This window comes from Eptesicus fuscus, chromosome 15 (genome assembly GCF_027574615.1).
Source record: "Eptesicus fuscus isolate TK198812 chromosome 15, DD_ASM_mEF_20220401, whole genome shotgun sequence".
Lineage (NCBI taxonomy): Eukaryota > Metazoa > Chordata > Mammalia > Chiroptera > Vespertilionidae > Eptesicus > Eptesicus fuscus.
This window is the reverse complement of record NC_072487.1, coordinates 67382723-67403917: the sequence shown is the minus strand read 5'-3', so window position 1 is coordinate 67403917 and position 21195 is coordinate 67382723. Positions and strand designations below refer to the sequence as shown.

Below are 21195 nucleotides of genomic sequence, written 5' to 3'. Positions count from 1 at the left end.
CAAAGCACAACTCCCAGAACTGAAGAGAACAGAACAGGGAACTTTATTTGTCATGTTGTCTGTCTGCATTAGAGTGGAATCATCTCACCCACTTAACCTAGAAAATGTAATCCTTTTAAAGCTGTCTCTTCCACTGGCCAGAATATTGGGTGACTATATCCTGACTTACATTGGGAGCCTCAAGGGATGCACAAACTAACAGGAGTTTTTAATATTAACCAGCTACCATTCATTAATAATGCTACCGGCATGGCAATTTGGATGAAGCCCAAAACCCTGTGATCAGGGCCGCTTTATTGTAAAACTCATAGTGGATCATTCACATTATATTCAGTGCTATGAGCAACCACTGGAGTTGTGCCATGAGGCAGCTCCATTAATATGACATTGATAAAATCAAAGATGGAAGAAACCAAAGCCCCTTAGCAGGGCTGCAAAGGGTCTCAAGGAGTTATTACATCTATTAGATAGAAGGAAAGTAACACAGAGATATTTATACAGCTCTCAAACTTCCGTTAAGGGAACACCTAAAGTTCTCATTGAAAACGTTAATACTTGGGCTCCACTCCTAGAGAACATGATTCAGTATTCTGGGGATCACTGGTCCCGAATGAACCAAATACAGATGATTGATAGGCTCCAGCTGAAAAAAAACAGGCTGCATTCAGTAAGTTTGGATGCAAACCCAGGCTACCTCTTCAGTATGTGCTTAGCAGGGCAAAAAGCCACTAGTGGCCTTGAGAAGGCTCAGACAAAGGAAGGGGTGCTATCTACCAAGGGCTTGAATGGGGCTGTGTATTTATTGTTCTTGCCAGCTGGGCTCTGGACAAGTACTATATCGTGCTGACCTTTCCCTATAATGGGCAGTATCAAGTATAACGACGTTGTAGCACAAGGGCAGAATGGCAAAATTCATTTTCTTCCTGAACACCAGACCCATTACTCAGCCCCATCCAATATTTCAGAACCACGGACAGATCACAAGGCAGGCTGAGCACTCTACTAAGACTAGGCTGGCAGCTCTGCAGCTACCTAAAGGTTCATGGGGGCAGGTGAGAAAGAGGAACTCTACCTTGTCCATGGTCCATCTTAAAGCAGTAAGCCATTCACTGTATAGAAGCGGTAGGCAACAGAATGAGTATTTGAATTCATGTTTGTATTATTCTATAGTCTCTGCTCTTAGTTACTAAACTATTTACCACAACCTTGATCACGTTACTTAGCCTCTTAAGATTCTCATTTATACATGCGTGAAAATTAATGTTGAAAATATAAACGTCTCCAAGGCATTCTACAGTGAAGAATGAGGGTAAAATGTAAGGTCCCATGCCATCCAATAGTGACCTTAGCATAAGAGTGCTAAACAATGAGATTGGAAAAATCAGTAGGTCAAAGTTTGCCTCTAATTTGATAGGCATAAACCAAAAGTCTTTAGGCCAGAAACTGAATATATACAATATGAGAAATACTGAACTTATTTGTATTTTAAAGGAAAATCATTCACCATGGTGAAGTGGGAGCAATCATAGGATGTATTTATTAGAAGTCTGGGTGTTTCAGAGAAAGGAGGTGAAAGTTCCACTATGAACAAAAAATACTAAAGGAATTGGTGTCATGTTCTAAACCCTGTCAATTCCTAAAATTGGAGATGAAATTGAGTTACACTGAGGCAAGTCTGACAAATAAAGGGTCAGAATCGCAAAAGCAGGCAATATATATCCAATGGGAAACTATTTTTTAAAAAAAACATAAAAGGTACTAATACGGTGGTCCCCTCAAAGAAGGGCCTTGATTGGGAAGGAGCATAAGAAAGCTGAGGTGCTGGACATGTTTCTTGTTTTGATCTGGGTGGACTCCTATGTAAAACGACATTAAGCTGCATAGTTGAGATGCCTTCTTTACTGCACTCATGACAAACTTCAATATATTTGAAAAAGGCAATGTCAAGTGCGAACCAGGCTTTGGAGTGTGTAACGTAGAACAACTTTCTGGAGGGCACTTTAGCAATAGACATCGAACACCTTAATCAGTTCCTTGGACCATGTTTTGTAAATGATTATACTGACTACAATATCTCATTAATTCAAATTAATTGAACGAAGAGTAAATGGTAGGATATAAGATACTTATAAAGTACACTTACAGGGAATGAAATAAGAGTATTCTTCAGGAAATTCCAACCAAACTTGTACAGGCTTCTGTGTCATATTTTTTAATTACTAAATACGATTTTGCAGGGAGAGGTGACATGTTTAGTTTGGAATAGGACCCACAAGCATTATAACCAACCATGGGTTATCTTGTATAGCTCAATCTTTCTGCACTCACATTGGAATTTTTTTTTTTAATCCTTACCCAGGGGTATTTTTTTCCATTAATTTTTTTAGAGAATGAGAAAAACACATTGATATGAGAAACATTGATTGCCTGCCTGCTACACATACCCTGACTGGGGCCAGGAATTGAGCCTGCAACCCAGGTACATGACCTTGACCAGGAATTGAACCCGAGGCTCTTCAGGCTGTGGGCCAAATGCTCTAACCACTTAGCAACCTGGTCAGGGCTGAAATTCTCTATTTAAGGAACCATATCCTTGCTTGTGGCATAAATGCAGTGTTTAGTTGTATTCAAACAGCCCAGGACTCTAAAGGATAAGGACCTCTTCCAAAGCCTTTGAATGCCCCCTTTCCCCTGTGACATAATGCTAAGGTGCGGCCGTGCGTGGAGGATATTTGACCAGCCAGGGGTGCAAGGTGCCCATTAGGCATGAGGCGTCTTCAATGCTCAGCTCTTACCGTCTGCAATGAAGTGCTCGGGCACATGCAGGGTCACCTTCACGGTGAGTGGACAGGACATCTGAGTGCCACACACCATGGCCAGGATGCAGGAGCTCACGGCGATCAGCGTCAGTGCCGTCCTGTTCACGGGGCTTTTCAGCAAACCTAGTGGCACAAAACACACAGACACCTGTCTTTGAGGCGAGGAAATGGGCATAGAGAGAAAATGAGGGTGGAAATCTTGTTATTTTCCAAATGGGGAGCTGGAAAAAGGCAACCGTATTTTCCAAATTCTGTGTTTGCAATGGCGTCTCAGTGGCCTCTCGTTTGGGCTTAACTCTTGGAACATGGGCTTATCATTCCTTTCGGTAAAGACAAAAAATAATAATAAAGCTTTCTGAAAATCATGGTAGTTCTCCACTCCTCCACTCCCATTTAAGTTGGTCATTCCTGATAATAATTAGATGATGTTAAACTGTCCACTGTCTTTGAGGACCAGTGAGAAGACTCTGTGATGTTGAATTCATAAGGCTGAGCGGAATGAATGTGGGCTTTGGAGTTTGACAGTCATGGGTTCAGATTTGAACTATAGCTCACATTGGTGGTGGGACCTGCTTCATCTCTGAACTCTGGTTTTCTTATCTGTAGGGGGAGGGTAATAAAATACAGCTCACAAAGTTGTTGTCATGATTACATGGCAGTGTGTACTTACCATGTCTGTTACCTAAGAGGATTTCACTTTTAGAAACTGTCAGAAGCTGATCAGCTCTTATCAATTTCACAGGCCGTTACTGATCACCTACTAGGTGAGAAACACTCAGAAGAAGAATAGTTTCTTTTCTTTGGGAACTTATCGGCTGGGCAAAAGGAGGCTTAACCACAGCTAATTAGCATTCCAGGTGAGTTGTGTTAAGAGCTAATAGACAGGGTGTCGGATGGGGAGGGGAGTTTTGCCTGGGAAAATTAAAGATAATTTCACGGATGCAGCAGAGTGAGTAGATTGGATCGGCATGGCAAGGAGACCACTGGGCCAGCAAAGAAAACCCATGGATTATGTCCCGAGCCCCCAGTGTGTCTCATTCTGTAGGCTTTGCTATTCATATCTATTTCCCAGGTTTGATTTACCATTTTTTAGAGCAATGTCTCCCAAATTTCTATTACCCACAGGGATGTTCTTTGGAGCAAATCTTTATGTCCAAACCTCCTAGACATCTCTCTTTGAATGTCCCATGAGCATGACAAACAGAACACATTCAAAGCTGCACACGTTATCTTTTCCTGAAAGCTGCCTCCTCCTCCTCCTCCTCCTCTTCCTCCTCCTGGGCTCTCCAACTTATTGAAATACCACCATTTACACTGCTCAGAAACCTAGATGTCACCTTTTAGTCTCCCCTCTTCCTCCTTTACAGCATCTAAACAGCCATGCAGTCTTATTTATCCTATGTCCTCAGCATTTTCCCCTCTTCTCTTCTATCAGGTGTTGCTTTTGGGAGGAGGGAGATGTAGGCACATCTTCCCATCACATTCCCTGCTGGAACCCCTTGAGCTGCTCCACAGCATCTGGCTACAGGAGGGACCCCATGCTCCTCAGCCCAGCATCTGAAACCTTTCAGGACAGATCCTCATACTCAAGACCTCCTGTTGCCCTCCCCGACCAGGTGCTGGCGGAGCTGCAATAACACTACTATGGTGCCACTGCAATCAACACTCTCCATCCTGCCACTATTAGCACAGACATGCTTTCTTTTGCATAAAATCCCACCTGCTTCCTTGCACCCCATCACTCACTGAGATTACTGATACATACAAATTTTTCCATTTAAACAGAAAACTGCATTTAATGTGTTTCTCAAAATATCTTACTCAAACACTAGAGTCTAGTAACTGGATGGTAAACCCCTTGAGGGCAGGCACTGTGTATTTTGCTCACTAATGTCATCCAATGCCTAGTGCAGTGTCTGGCATATGGAAGAATCTCAGTAAATGCATAATCATTTCCAGGAACAACAGTAACAGTATGAATAACCAGACACAGGCTGACCAATCAAAAAAAACATGCCAAAAATAGCCAACAATGCCAGGCTGATGGATCCTAAAGGAACAAGGGCCCACCTGACAGTCCACTCTGGGAGTTTTTGTATGAAATCTGTTTTTCTTAATGAACAGCGAGCTGCTTGAGAGATGGGATCCTGTCTTCACCTTCTTGATGTCTCTCATTCTAAGTTTACGGGCTGGAACCTAGAAGTTGCTTCATTTGAGAATAGGATCCTTATCTTTACTGCCAGTCCTAGGACAATGCATAACTGATGGTACAGACTGTTCTTATATTTGTGGCCATTATATTTATCAAGTGAAATAGCAGATGAAATAAAACAGATGTTTCTGGTGAGATGAAGAATCCCTAAACCTAAAATGACCTCAAAAAAGGAAACACTTTTGAAAATCTACATTTTTATTGATTTTTTTTCTTAAAGAGAGGAAGGGAGAGGGAGGAAGGGATAGAAACATCAATGAGAAAGAAACATCAACATTGGTCAGCTGCCTCCTGCACGTCCCCTACCAGGGATTGAGCCGGCAACCAAGCCATGTGCTCTGACCGGGAATTGAACTGTGACCTCCTGGTTTATAGGTTGATGCTCAGCCACTGAGCCACACCAGCTGGGTGGAAACACATTTTATCTCTCAACTTGGAGCCACGACAAACTATATCAAACTCTCATAATATAAACATTTACTAACTATATAGCATAGCAAGCTAACATCAAAGTTTTCTCCTGTAGAGTATAGATTAGAGCAGTGATGGGCAACCTTTTGAGCTTGGTGTGTCAAACTTCGCCAAAAAACTGAGCATAACTCGGGTAGTGTGTCACTTTGAGGAAAAAACATTATTTCGCAAATGTTTCATCCTCAGGAGCAGCAAATGTTTCATCCTCGGCATGCGGCCACCTCAGCGGCCTCGTGTCATCAGAAATGGCTACGCGTGTCAGTGCTGACACGCGTGTCATAGGTTCGCCATCACTGGATTAGAGGTGGATAGCTTGCACAAGTCTTTCCCTAAAATGTCAACATATTAACTTGAGCCTAGCTCCGTGGTCGGCAAACTGTGGCTTGCGAGCCACATGCGGCTCTTTGGCCCCTTGAGTGTGGCTCTTCCACAAAATACCACGGCCTGGGAGAGTCTATTTTGAAGAAGTGGCGTTAGAAGAAGTTTAAGTTTAAAAAATTTGGCTCTCAAAAGAAATTTCAATCGTTGTACTGTTGATATTTGGCTCTGTTGACTAATGAGTTTGCAGACCACCGGCCTAGCTAGTTAACAAAATCCCCAAATAACAGCATGACCAGCATGCAGTTTTTACTTTACATTCTATGGAATTTGTTCTGAGGGGAAGAAGATGTTGGGATGGGTCCACAATGAACAAATTCTTGGGAGGTAAGCCAGATCAGAGAGTGAGAGGTAGTGAGAAGCCCCTGGCATTGGCGAGGTGGATGTCCTGGTTGGCCAACAGCATCTCTGAGAAGGCATCTCTGGGACCTGGTCAACACAGCCACAGACATGGGTGTGTCAAGACATTCCTTTTCACTAATCAACCAACCACCTGGCCTCCGCAGGCTGATTCCTGAAGCAGGAAGAGCTGATACAGAGCAGGCGTGGAGTTGCTCATACTGTCTCCTTGGACCCAGGCTGGGTTAATTGCATCTCCCATGGCATTTAAACCTTCACTGGAACAGGGTCTTTAAGAGTCAATGGGGTGGTGAGGAAAGTCACATCAGCTTAATGGCCCTCAGTTTTCTCATCTAAACATCAGGAATAAAATGACATCTCCTTCAGGAACTTTGTAAGAACTAAAGGAGACAGCAGATGTCAAATGCCTCACACAGTGTCTGACACATGGAGGCGCTGGTAAATGACCGTTTCCATGCCGTACAATGGTATTCACCTCCTCACTGATGGAAGAAACCAGGACTCATCTACCTCTTTGTCCAACACGTTATCAGAACATTCTAGGAACTGATTCATTCTTTACAGAATGGAAGACAAAAAAGAATGGCGAGCAAAGGGAGTGTTATCAGAAGAGGGAGGGACTAGGAAACAAGATGAAAATAAACTGCGTCCTGGGGCGGCCACTCGCTTGGTGAACGCTTGAGCCACCATAGCTGGCTCTGAAGTCCGAGGAGAAGAAAGCATGCAGGTGAAGTCTCCACTCAGGCCAGGCGACGGTTGGAGCAGCCATGGGGACTGGAGAGTTTCTATGGCAACTGGACCTGGCAGAGACTTCACAGTGGGACTTTTTAAGAGTTCCTGGCCCAGGAACTTAAAGAAACATCAGCACTTAGCTCTGAGTATGTGCTGTGGACAGCAGCAAGGTGGAAACTCTACCTCAAAGTACCCGCCCCTCCTCTTCTAGGTTCTGCACAGCACTGTAGGAGCAGGGACAGGGAAGAGAGACTCCCTTTGTCCAGTACTTACTGTGATCCAGGCACTATGCCTAGCATTTACAACTATCTGTCCATCCATTCATCCATCTATCCCTCCATCCGTCCATCCATCCATCCATCCATCCATCCATCCATCCATCCATCCATCCATCCACTCATCCATCCATCCATCCATCCATCCATCCATCCATCCATCCATCCATCCATCCATATATCCATCCAGTCAACCAACTTTTATTGACCGTCAACTCTTTCCCTGCACTGTTCTAGGTACAAGGGAAATTATATTGAACAAAAGAGCCAACATTCTTGAAGCTTACATTTTAGTGCAGAACAATCACTCATTTAATCTTTACAGCGAACTTTATTACTTCCCTGTTTTACCAACAGGGGAGCAGAGCAGTGAAAGGACTTTTCTAAGGTCACCCAATCACATGTGGCAGAGACAGAATTAGAACCATTTCTTCCCATTCTCTGCCCCATATCATACTGTCTCCTATTTCACCACAGAGTAAGGATTAGGCAGCAATGGCATGATGCCAACCCTGGGGCCCTTGTGGGCCTTTGCAGCCAGACATGCTTATGTTCACAAACATGCTTCGCTTAACCACACAATCTCCACGTGACACCTACCAATTGTTCTAACCCTAAGACAAAATGTCTTCATCTGAAAAATGGGAACAGTGGTCTACTTTCAGAGCTGATATGAGAACAAATAAGATTATTCATGTGATTGAAACAAAAAAAGAGTTTGATAAGTGATAGTTCCAGATCATGACATTAGTATCCACTGACAGCCAGGGTCACTATTACCCCTGGGATACACCCCAGCTTGCAGTTCCTGTCCCATCCCTTTCAGGGGAGTGAGCTGGGCTGTAGGAACAGAATTTAATCAAGAATATTGATGGCTGGAGCTGGAGAAAGTTAATCTAATTTTCCTCTCATTCCCCCTCCCGCTCACCCCCCAACCCCTTTCACGGCAGAAGAGGAGGGCGTAAAATGCATTGCTGGGGAAATTCGACAGGAAATAACTCAGCATTGTTGATCCGCATGCTGCCTATAATTTGGGGTTTGATTGATTCCCTGTTTGGAAATGCCAGGTTGAGAGAAGAAAATCAAATTTAAGTTAAATTTGGAATTAAATCAATCACATTTTACAATGAAGAAAATAGATCTAACCCCATCAGTCCACTGTGTGTGGAAAACTTAAAGCTGCCACACGCCCATTGATTCCTTCCTCCCAATATTCTCGGGGCCCTAGAGACTAGGCCCTATGCCAAGAAGTCATTTCTTTCTTTAAATGGCATGTGGGGTGAGAGTGGGAGGGGGGAAAACAGGGATTCTAGATACCCAGGACATTAGGGTGGAGGATTCCAGGAGGAATAGGCTGGGGCTTGGTTTTAGATGTAGAAATTTATATCCAAACTCCTCCATTTCATAGTTGTTTAAGTTTTGGCAAGTTCCATACACTCTCAGAGCCTCAGTGCTCTAACCTATAAAGTGGAAGTGCTCATCTCTGATCGATAAAGAAGTTGTGTGCATTAAAGGGGAGAGAGTAATTACAACTCGAAGCACGCACACTCAAGAGATCTATATGCTCTTGGTATCTTCCTTTCATCTCAAGTCCTCAAAACTTCACTGCCCGACACTTGTCATCTACATGGATATCAGCAGGACGTATGGCACTTTGGCTTGAGTTAAAACTCTGGCTTTTACACTTAGCTGCTAACCCCCATGGATAAGTCGCCTTACTCCTCTCCACTAAGCTTCAACATCCTTACCTGGGAATTGAGTCATTCAATAAGTAGTTATTTAATGTGCACCTGCTATGTGCCAGATGTCATATTTCTTGCTCTCCGATGATTTCTGGTGTCTATAACTATGTCTGAATATATTAGGTTTGATTGATTCCCTGTGTGGAAATGCCAGGTTGAGAGAACAATCTATGAAAGGAGTGAATGAATGAATGAATGAATGAATGAATCTATGTTGAAATGTTGTTCCTCATTCTACCAAGAGGTGTCAGTATTGGAACATTGCTATTGGTACTTTTCTAGTCAAATGCATTCAGTCACTTTCTTCAGCAAACACTGGTCCCTGGCTGCCCAGAAATCAATCATACCTGGAGCCCTTGGGAAGTCGCCGCTCATCCCGCACACCAGGGCGACCAGTGCAAACTGCTGGTGCCCCATTAACCTCACTGAGCACCTCAGGGGTTCCTGTCACACGTGCACTCCAGGACCTCTGCGCTTCTTTGCTTATTTCTGGAAACTAAAATTGGGACACATCGTCTGACATCAGCCAGTGTCACGCTGGAGGCAGGAGGAAAGAGTATCTGAAATTGGGGCTTTCTCAGAACTCTAGGAGAGACGGCCGCCTCTCCTAAGCCTGACTCCTTTCGGGATTCTGCACATGCTACTCCAGCGCAATGTGCCAATACGGAGCATCCTTTCCCCCGTCTCGCCCACCTGAGCCAAGTCTCCATCTCCTCCCCCTCTCTAACTCTGCCATGAGCTAGTTTCTGTGTCCTCTGGCTCTCTGACCTTGGCACGCTCAAGTCCATAGAATCCTTTAAATCATTTGTAATTTCCCCCACCCCCCACCTTCCATAGCATTTTCCTCCATGAGATCTGTGCAAGTGTGCCTCCAGCCTTTGCACACCTGCAAAGACAGCAAACTCAACCCTTCCCAAGCAGCGATGCTGCTCTCAGACATTTGTACCAAACAGTCCCAGAATCTCACTCTCTGTACCAACTCCTGCTGCCACGTAAAGCAGGATGCACCTAATACCTCCTCTTCAGGGCAGCTAGTTAGTTAAAGGTGGCGATGAGGCTACCTTGAGCCTCTTTTACCCCAAACCAGACATTACTAGCTTTATTATCCAAAGTCTATTTTGAGTCTCTTTATTATACTTTTCTTTACAATGACTTTCCTAGTAAATTATACGCCATCATCATCATCATTGTCATGACCACCACCATCACTATTAACATTTATAAAAATGGGTGAGCCAGACAATATAACTAAAATTTTTGCACAAGCCTCTCAGGTATCCTTCACAGAAATGTCATGAGATCCTGTCTATTATCATGCACGTTTACATGTGAGGAAATTAGGCCTCCATTGGCCAAAGGCTATGCAACTCAAAGGTAACTGGGCTGAAACTGGAAAACTCTTTGACTTCAGAGTCCAAGCTCTAACCTTTTTAAAAAATATGTTTTTATTGATTTTTAGAGAGAGAGAAAGGGAGATAGATAGATAGATAGATAGATAGAAAGAAACATCGATGAGAAGGAACAAATCCATCGGCTGCCTCCTATACACCCCCCACTGGGGATCAAGCCCGCAACCCGGGCATGTGCCCTGACTGGGAATCAAACTGGTGACCTCTTGGTTCCTGTGTTGACGTTCAACCACTGAGTCACATTGGTGGGACTCAAGCTCTAATCTTCATCCTCCATCACCTCTCGTTCAACATGCTAGAGGTGGCTAGATCACTGAATAAGCAACCTTACCTGCCAAGCTGCTTGTAGACCTCAGCTTGCCCTGTGATCCCATGGAGATGGTGGGTGGAGTGATCTCATCATCTCACCTGATGTTGACCTCAGGTTTGCCAAGGAACCTCTCTTAAGTGCCAACCAGAACTTTACAAGGAGGGCAGAAGGTGAGAGGAGCTAGCTAAGCAGCTGTGTCTCCTCCTCTCTGACCCCAGAAAATACTACATGGCCTCCACTAGTTCATTGTGCTGCTTGGGGCCACAGTGTTACCTGTGAGGTCGCTGGGGGACACACTGTTGCCCACCTCTGCTCCACAAATAAGAAGAGTTTCTATAGTGCAGGTATGGACTGTGGCACCCACTGACAACAGGTGCTGAGTGCCTGGGTTTCTCTATGGCACCTGCAGATGGCTGTGCCTGTAAGTGAAAAGAGGACTTCAAGGTGAGGACAACTGGGATGGGCACAGTGGTGGTGAAAATGGCACAGACAGTGCCATAGTTTTTCAGTTCTTATTTTCCAAATTGTTCCCAAATATCCCATTCACATTTCACCAAAACCCTATGCAACAGGTCTTGTCTCCAGTATAGAGATGAGGAACCAGAGAGTTCATGGTGAGTGAACGCATGTGTAGACACCAGAGGAATAACTGGGCCAAGGAGCCACAGGTCCTGACCCACAGCCTAGCGTACTTTGCGTGACATGACACCCAGGTCACACTGGCCAGGTTGGAAGGTGGGATTCGAATCTGAGCCGCTACCTCCTGACCCACTGACCACACGAGTGTATCCAAACGTCACAAGGAGCCAGAGAAGTATTAGGCACAAAATAAAATGTAACATGGAAAGAAAACGTTTCCATTTGCAAAAAAATGTTGGCACATGCTATATTAAATATTCATCTCTTGAAGTGCTAGAGTAGATATCTGTTATCAAAATCTCCGAGAAGAAAAAAAAAAAAGGTAAGATAAAATCCCTGAAAAGGCCTGCATTGAAGTCTCTTTAGCAGAATTCCACCTGATGTTTTCTAAAAGTATTAATATATTGCAGAACTACTATTCTATGGAACAAATAGGAAAAAACAATGGTTTAGCATAGTCATGTATACAAGGGTTGCTGTCAGTGATATCAACATCTGTCCAAATTCACTCTTGCCCCTATGCCAGGCACTGTGTTAGAGATTCTATGTGCATTCAGTTATTTAAACTTCTCAATTGCCTTGCAAGGCAGGGAGGACTGTCTCCACCCAAAAATGGGAAAACCCAGACTTACCCTTGGGGAAGTGACAGAGGAAAGGTTCATGGTCGGTGTTGTCTAACCCCAACATCTGCATCCTTCTGATTCCCGAGGGTTCAAAGAAAATGGAGCTTTAGAGCCACAGGAAAACGCGTGCAAGGAAGGAAAAGAGGCGAGTACAAGAGGCCAGTTGAGGGGGATGAGACTATTCAACTGCGGCTCAGTAGGCTGATGGAACGCATTAGGGGCAGGAGAGAGATGCTGTGCTCAATAGATGAAATTGCTGTGTGCGGGTAAGAAGCTGTGGAGAGGCTGATTCAAAAGAGCTGAAGTTCCAGGAAGGCTCAGAGGTAACTGGGGAAGAAGGAGGGAAGACAGGAGCCACTTGGGTTTCAGATTCACAGGTGCTCATCAGCTGGCATTGACTTTCTTTTTTAAAGACCCAGGCGCTGAATCCTGGGTTAAAGACCCAGGCACTGAATCCTGGGTTCCCCCTCTTGTTTCGCTGCACCTCCCAATTCAGCCCATACCACTGGTGGAATGGGGAGCGGCAAAGGAAAGCTGGGGACCTCGTAGTGGGTGTCGAGGCACAGAGAATGGCCACAGTTTCCAGGGCTACCGACAAAGACCAGGGCCGATCATCTCCCACCCCTGGGAAAGGCTCGGTTCTCCCTGCCGTTTCCAGCTTGCCAAGTAAGCCACTGTTCCCTTCTCCTGGAAGTTGCCACTGGACTTTGGCCCAAGGTTTGTGAAAGCAGAAGGAGAGGCGTAATGCTTACTGTGCATTAACATTCCCTAGGTCTGCTGCCCTTTACCTACAGAACCTCTTTTATTGCCTATGTCCACTGTCTCCTCTAAGCAATTCTGCCACTATCTGACATGGGAGGAAATAGAAATTCAGAGAGCTTAATGGACTTGCCCAAAGGCTCAGAACTGGTAAGGGACAGAGATGGAATATGAACTAAGATGTGCTCTTCTGGCTTCACACGAGGCTTGCTGACCATCAGTTCCCTTGCAGGTCTGAGACACCGGAAGGACCGGTGGCCCGAGGAAGTGGATTCCAACATCAAGGGTCTTGCTTAGCATCCAAATCCTTATTCTAGCAAAGAAAGGCACTAGGGCCCCTGGGGGACAGAGGACCTTGTCTTTTCCTGGGTGCAGGCGTTCAGCTGCTGCAGACCTGGGGACTGAGTTACAATGAGCACAGCCATCTCCAGCTCCTTAAACTGGGGACAGCCTTTGTTCCTCTGGTTTTCCAATCCATCGCCTCCTCTTTAGACCATTAACATTTCAGCAAAAGCACGTGCGCATTGTGTTTAAACAGCCAGGTGCAGATAAACAGCTTTGCCTTTAGGCCTTTGAGAAGGGAATATACAAGAGGATATGAGAAGAAGAAAGAAGTGAGGAGAAAATGTCCCTGCGAAGCATTCCTGTCCACAGAGGCCTTTACCCATTTCAGGCTGACATTCTGGGCCCAAATCTTTCAAGGCTGCTGGTTTAAATCTGCCACCTACAAAAGAACAATAGTGATCTTAGCCTCAGGGACACGCCAGACCCATACTCTGTCTTGGTCTCTAGTGGCAAGGAAGTGGCTGGGGAGCTGTGAAAAGATCTCTGTTCTGAGAATCTAGAGACCAAACTTCAATACCGGCTCTGCCCTTACTCACTGTGCGGCCTTGAGCAAACCCCATCCCTCTCTGGACTTCTGTCTCTCCTTCTATAACAGGGAAATCCATTCGTTCAACAGTAGTTATTGAGGGCCCACTCTGCATGGAGCCCTGTGCTGTGATCTGGGAACACAGAGATCAGAGTCATCAAGGTGTCAGTGTCCAGAGAGATAGCAGGCTTCTGAACGAAAAATGTAATGCAAGGGGACCACCACGGTGGCAGAGGTCAGTGCAGAGGAGGGGACCTTAGTCCAATGAAAACCACTGAACTGGTTTCTCTACCTTCAAAGTCCATGTTCTTCCATTCCCTTAATCCACAATGCTTTAGACTTTACACCAATCTGCTGAGGTTCTTTTGAGGTTGATTTGGGGACCAGAAAACCATTCCTGAGAGCCGAGGCGTGTACCTTTAAGAGTTGTCCTAATGGAAAAAAAGAACGTGTGGTCCAAGAGAAGGAACAGCAAGGGCAGATGGGGCATTACACCTGAACTGGAATGGTGGCAGCAACAGCTCTGTGGAATACAATATTGGCAGGAGAGGCCAGAGGGATGGGTGGGGAGCAGCTCATACAGGCAGTCATGGTCCACTGCAAGGAGGGAGAGCTTCACCCTAGATGATATTTGTAGTCCTTCCCAGCCAGCCCTCCGGGCATGGCGCAAACCTGAAACACACCCTCATTTGTTCACTTTGTCAGGATGTGGTATTTACTAAGCATCAGGCATTGTGGTGGGTGCTGAGGGATCCAAAACCTTGTCACAAAGGATGAGGTCTTGTAGACCCATGCCTCTCCAGTAGAGGACAAAGAGAGGCCCTGGGGTGAGAGGCAGAAATCTTATTTGCCAAAGACAGTCTCTAAGCATAGCAGGCCTGTTCCACCCTAGGAGGCTGAAGAACATCCGGGATAGAATTGGAGAACCTGAAGCTTGGTGATCAGCCATTCCTCAACTCGATGACACAAACAAGCATGAGTCACCTGAAGTGAAAGGTAGATCTGATTTGGAGAAAAGGAGAGAGGTCAGGGGAGCAGGGAGGCAGTTCTAGAATGGTTCCCAATGGTCCTCGCCTCCTGGTATTCACACCCTTGGGTAAGTCCCTCCTTAACAAGTTGATTCTGTCAAATGGAACGCAGCAAAAGTGTGACCTGTCACTTTGAAGACGAGGGTCCAGAAGGCTGGGACTTCTGCTTCGTCCCCACTCTCTCTGCCTCTTCTCATTTTCTTGCTTGGGCAAAGCAGATGTCATGTTGTGAGTCTCTATAGAGGGGCCTGTGTGACAGAGGATGGAGGGAAGCATCTGGGTACCAGCCCTCGTGGAAATGAATCCTGACCACCACTCCAGGGATCTGAGAGGCAGACCCTGCGAGCACCGGTGGACAATTTCATGCAGCCTCATGAGTAACCCTGAGCGGGAGGACGACTCATGTGGGCCTAATCCCTAGCCCACAGAATAAATGTTTGTTGAGATAATGAAGGTTAATAAACACATGTTTGTTGAGGCAATCCATGTCTGTTGTTTTAAGCTTCTAATTTCAGGATTAGTTGTTAGACAGTCGCATCTACTGAAATCAATAACTGAGGGAGAAAAGTCCTCATCCCTCGCAAAATATTCAGAGACCTTCAGGTTTTCAGGAGACCTTCGTTCATTTACAAAAGGTCCCCCAACCGTGTATTATGTGCTCTGCCCTGAGCACGTTGCAGGGTTTCCCTAGGAGCCAGGCACAGCCCAGACCTGGAGGGCCCTGGCTGGGGTGGCTCAGTTGGTTGAGCACTGTCCCATGCACAACAAGGATGCCAGTTCGATTCCCTATCAGGGCACATGCCTCGGTTGTGGGCTCAATCCCCAGTAGGGAGTGTGCAGGAAGCAGATGGTGTCTCTCTCTCTCTCTCTCTCTCTCTCTCTCTCTCTCTCTCTCTCTCTCTCCAATAAATAAAAACATAGCTTTTTGGGGAAAAACCTAGAGGGACCACAGCCAGGTAGGCGAGGTCAGGGGGAGACATGATTATGCCAGACCAGGGCAACTGCCAGGTAGGTTATCTTCGTACTTCATAACCTGGTAAGAGCTGGGAGTAGGGAACCACTGAACTGTGCCTGACAAAATCAGCGGTGGCTTCACGGGGCAGGAAGCTCCCTTTATCTCTACAAAGTCATTTCTTTCTGGAAGACTGTATTTCCACATCAATCGTGGAAGCTAAGTTTGTGAAAAGGAAGGCTTGTGAGCTCTGCAATCAGACAAATTAAGCTTGAAACCCAGCTCAATAATTTCTCAACATTGCCGACTTAGAAAATCGATATAAAGGAAGAGCTGAAAAGAGGTCCTTATGTTCCCACAGAGCTGTACCAAGCACAGGCCCTGCCCAGCTCTAGTCGAGGATGCTGGTGCAAATCATTTCATCTTTTCAGGTCTCACAGTTCCCGCGTGTAAAGCAGGGATAATTAAAATACCGGTTTTGCAAGATTACCTGAGCTAAGCAATGAGTTTTTGCCACCGTGGCTGATAATACAAGGTACGGTCATTTTTAGCTAATATCGTGGAGAAAGTTACCTTACTTCTTCATGCCTCTTGTGCATGTAAAGTCCTCAGTGCTTTGCTTGGTATATACTGAGTGCTCAGTGACTGTCCGCTGCTATGCCTATTATTATCAGCAGAGACCCCAGTTTCTCCTAGACCAGTGGTCGGCAAACTGCGGCTCGCGAGCCATGCGGCTCTTTGGCCCCTTGAGTGTGGCTCTTCCACAAAATACCACGGCCTGGGCGAGTCTATTTTGAAGAAGTGGCGTTAGAAGAAGTTTAAGTTTAAAAAATTTGGCTCTCAAAAGAAATTTCAATCGTTGTACTGTTGATATTTGGCTCTGTTGACTAATGAGTTTGCCGACCACTGTCCTAGACTAAGGGCTGGCCAGCAACAAAGCATCCAAGTTAGATATCCTCGTGTGTTTATAAAAATGCTCCCTACCCACCCTGGGGGCACTTGGCTCCCTGTGCTGGGGGAAAGGGCTCTGAGTATTTCTGCAGCAGCAGCTGCACTGAAGCATCGCTCAGGCAGAGAAGCCGGGGACACGCCCGCAGTGGTTCCCTGAGTTACGGTAATTCAGATGCTACACACACCTGCAGCTTCCTGCATGTGCCGTTAAATTTACGGTACAGCAGTAATAGCGACATTAGCACGTACTTATTTATAAAATTCCCACACCTGAACAGCCTAAAGAGCTCAAATAGACCCCTACTAAATTTTATAGAAACCTACACAGGTCCCTCTATGCGAGAATGTGAATATATGTGTAAATGCATGAGAATTGAGATCAGGATGTAGGCATGCTTAGAGGAGGAGTAACAGCAGCCCTGGGAATCATAACTATGAATTCCTTCTTCCATTTCCATCATGTACCAGGACCAGCATCAGCAATGTTGCTTCCTTCTTGGTTTTCCAGTCATCTTCAGCTCCAAGAACAAAATACACTATTGCAAAAATCAGCAGAGTTCAAATTCCCAGCTTCACCAGTTTCTGGCTGCACCACCTTGGGATGGTCATTAGTGTTTTGGGATTCTCAGGTTCCTCAAATGATAAAATGGGCACCAGAGTACCTTGGTATAGGGTGGGAGATAGACACCTCCTCCTTCTTTCCTTCCCTTTATATTTCAAACGACAAAGGACAGGGTATATCAAAGTTCCTTGGTCTTATAGACTATCTCACAAGTGACTGACTATTTGCAAAGCTTTTTGAGTAAAATCCTAGCACCACCAAGAGAGGAATACAGAACCTCCCACTCCCCTCCCCGTGTGTGACTCCACCTTCCTTTAGCACAGAGCCCAGTACTGTGGAGCAGCGAAATTTCCATTTGGTTAATGAATAAATGCGTAAGTGAATGAATGGACAGCGTCCCCCACCAATCATTTATTGCAGAGAGAAGGAGCAGGCTTCCCAGGTTCTTTCCAAAGGAGAAGGAAACACAATCCAGTCATGACCTCCTCGGTGCAGAGAACAAGGTAAGCATGAAATACCGCTGAGGTATCACGTTGTCTGACAATTAAATAATAGTATCTCCCCTGGTTAAATACTTTGTCTGTGCAGAGTCCTGGGCTGCGCTTTACATGAAATGATCTCCTCTAATCCATACAGCACCCTGGGATGGAGTTATTAATACGACATCTTTTTTACAGAGGAGAACCCCTGAGTCCATATGAATGAAACTGCAGCCTACAATCACAGAATTAATCAACATTGATGCCCAAGCCAGTTTGGCTCAGTGGATAGAGTGTCAGCCTGAGAACTGAAGGGTCCCAGGTTCTATTCTGGTCAAGGGCACATGCCTGGGTTGCGGGCTCGATCCCTAGTAGGGGCGTGCAGGAGGCAGCTGATCAATGATTCTCTCTCATCATTGATATTTCTCTCTCCCTCTTCCTTCCTCTCTGAAATAAAAATATTTTTTAAAAAAGAATTAATCGACATTGAACCCAATATGGCTGACCCCAGAGTGCAGCCTCTGAAACTGACACACTGCCTTGCAGGTGACAGCCTTCTGAACAGACAGGAAGCTACCTCTCCTACACACGAGGCAGAGGGTGTGAAACAGAAGCAGGCGTGGCCCCACCCTCATGAATGTGTCAGCCGGGGGGGGGGGCGGCATTTACATGGTGGATACATCATTGGTGACTATATCATTTACACTCCCATTCATGCTAGGATGGAGAAGAACACACAGTGGGGAGAAAAAATATACCAGAAGAAACTCTTTCACAAAAGGACAGTTAAGCCTGATCCTGATGATGGAAGGGAAGGGTGTTCTAAGCCAGCAGGATGGATATTCAGGGTGGAAAGCAGTGGAAAAAGTGACGATTGACATGCGATGAGGCTGGCCAGGGCGCCAGGGGCTGGGATGGCTTGCAGGCCAAGTTGAGATGTGTGTTCTCAACCAGAAGAGAGCGGGGAGCCACTGAAGGGCGCTGTGGGGGAGGGGCCTGGCTGAGGTTAGGTACTGAGATTCCCATGCTGGCTGTGGGGGCAAATGGTGTCACTGCCAGAGTGTGGTGAGGAGCAAGAGGTCACATGACTTGATTGCAGTGGCCACATTGGGGAAAAAGAAAAGTCACCAAATGCAAGGTGCTGGTTTGCGATGGATCAGATCTGCTGGGAAGCAGAAAGGGGAGAGGATAAGTAATGTTTCGACATTTACACCCAAACTCTACTCCCAGGCAGCATTCCTTCAGCGGACAGCTCATTGCCACAGAGAGTGCAGATCAGCACACGGCATCTAGTAAGAGGATGCTGTGTCCTTTTTAATGCAGAGTGGACAGCATTTCCTGCTCTCTTCACCATCTTGATTATTCACCTATCATCCAACTGCTTATTATTTAATCAACAAATATTTACTGAGTCCCTGTATGGGCCAAACTGTGCTCTGCATTGCGGATATGGGGGACAAGACAGAGGTTAAAGAGAGAGATGTGTCCTTGGTGCATGGGTGGGGCTGGAACAAGGGTGTGCTGGACCTGGCTCCAATTGGCTCCCTGGAGCTAATCCTATATAATAAAACCCTAATATGCAAATTGACCCAACAACAGAACGACCAGTCGTTATGATGCACTGACAACCAGGGGGCAGCTCCTGCATTGAGCATCTGCCCCCCAAAGAGGGAGGCGACCAGTGGTGACAGGGATGGGGGGGGGGTGGCCAGCAGGTGGTGTGCAAAGCACTTAGCATCATAAGCACTCAGTGAATAATATGCGTTATTATCATGGCTCTTCTTTTTTTCCCTGTTATTTTCTAGTCTACAGTCACCCCCCCACTTTACTTTTTTTTTTAAATCCTTATCCGAGGATATTTTTCCATTGATATTCAGAGGAGTGGAAGAGAGAGGGAAAGTCAGAGAGAAACATCGACGTGACAGAGACACATTGACTGGTTGCCTCCTGCACAAGCCCTGACTAGGGCCTGGGCCAGGGAGGAGCTCGCAACCAAGGTACATGCCCTTGAATGGAATCGAACCCGGGACCCTTCGATCTGCAGGCCGACGCTATATCCACTGAGCCAAACTGGCTAGGGCCCACTTTATTCTTAATTGTCCTTAGTAGCATCCAGCTGTCACTTACATACTTCCTAAAACAGGGATCTCACCACTCTAAATGCAATCCATTCCATCTCCAGTCTGCTCTGGGTATAAGAAAGATCTTTCTTATCCAGAAAACAATACAATTTCTACCATGAGTCTTCATTTATCTAATAATGTGCAGTGCAAATATTTTTTTTTTATAAATACATTTTATTGATTTTTACAGAGAGGAAGGGACAGGGATAGAGAGTTAGAAACATCGATGAGAGAGAAACATCCATCAGCTGCCTCCTGCACACCCCCTACTGGGGATGGGCCCGCAACCAAGGTACATGCCCTTGACCGGAATCGAACCTGGGACCTTTCAGTCCGAAGGCCGACGCTCTATCCACTGAGCCAAACCGGTTTCGGCCAGTGCAAATATTTTCTATGTGCACATGAAATGATTCAAGTTGCATTCAAGTCCCAGGCCGAGCAGTCAACGGTGCAGTATAAACTGTGTATATGGATGCACTGGTAACAAGGAGAGCCCTGGTTCTGGAAGCATAAGACCTGGGATTAAATTCCAGCTCAACATTTAGCAGCTGTGTGACTTCAGGCAACGTAACCCCCCGCTTTGCTGAATGTCCTCCTTTGCATGTTTGTACTCTGCAGATTGTTGTCAAAGATTAGATGAATTCATATGCCCTCCCTGCTTAGAATAGCGGCTGATAAATATAAGCTAAAACATGTCTCGTGACACACAGGAGGCAACACTGTTCCTGAGAGTCCCTGGCATGCTCTGTGGTAGGTACCAAGGGCGTCACAAATGCATAAGAAACAAGCCTGCCTATGTCGGCCATGCATGGCAAAGCGCTTTAGCGGCAGGGGCCATTTTCAAAAGGAAGAAGCCAAGGCCCGGGGTGACAACCCATTTGCCCCAAAGAAGTATGCGTTCTGTGCATAAGTAAGCATCATCCGGGTCCCAAAGTCAGGGTCCCTGCAACTCAGCATTAGGACCTACTTTATTTCCTGGCCCGCAAAATGAGGACAATAGCGGTATCTACCTACAGGTTGCTGTGGCGACTACGTGGAGTAGCATCCACAGTGTTTCTGATACAGGGGCTGGCTCCTGGCAGGTGTTTGACAAAGTTTTAGCTTGAGGGTACTTCTCCCGAGTCCTCAGAGCAGGATGGGATTAGAACAGCCCATTTCCATGTTTATTACTTTCCTCAGCCGTACCCGCCCTTTTGCAGGGCATTAATTCTTGCTCACTCAAATCCAGCTCAATTCCAATCCAATTTATTCCTCCTTTATCTTTATGGAAAAATAGCCCCCTCCCTCCTAAACCTCTTTGCTGATTTGTAGTTTAGTTTTATTGTTTCCAACGTTTACATAGACTCACGGGGGAGAAGCTGCCTGCCCATTTCGAGGTGATGTCTTTGCACACGGATGATTTAAAAGCATCTCAAGGGTCCGGCTTAAACCCTTGACATGCAGAAGGGAGTCAAGTGGGTAAATCCTGAAGTTAGTGAGGGCTGTAAATCGTGTATGACA

At 45.9% G+C, this 21195-nt stretch overlaps 1 protein-coding gene across 2 annotated transcripts in view; it reads right to left on the bottom strand.

Moving 5' to 3' along the window:
* ASTN2 (astrotactin 2) overlaps positions 1 to 21195 on the bottom strand; it is a 769045-nt gene that overhangs the window by 464940 nt on the left and 282910 nt on the right. For both annotated transcript variants that reach the window (XM_028161420.2, XM_054727144.1), the window contains exon 6: positions 2796 to 2942. In XM_028161420.2, coding sequence (XP_028017221.2) covers positions 2796 to 2942 — 147 coding nt within the window. The remainder of the gene's footprint in view (positions 1 to 2795; positions 2943 to 21195) is intronic.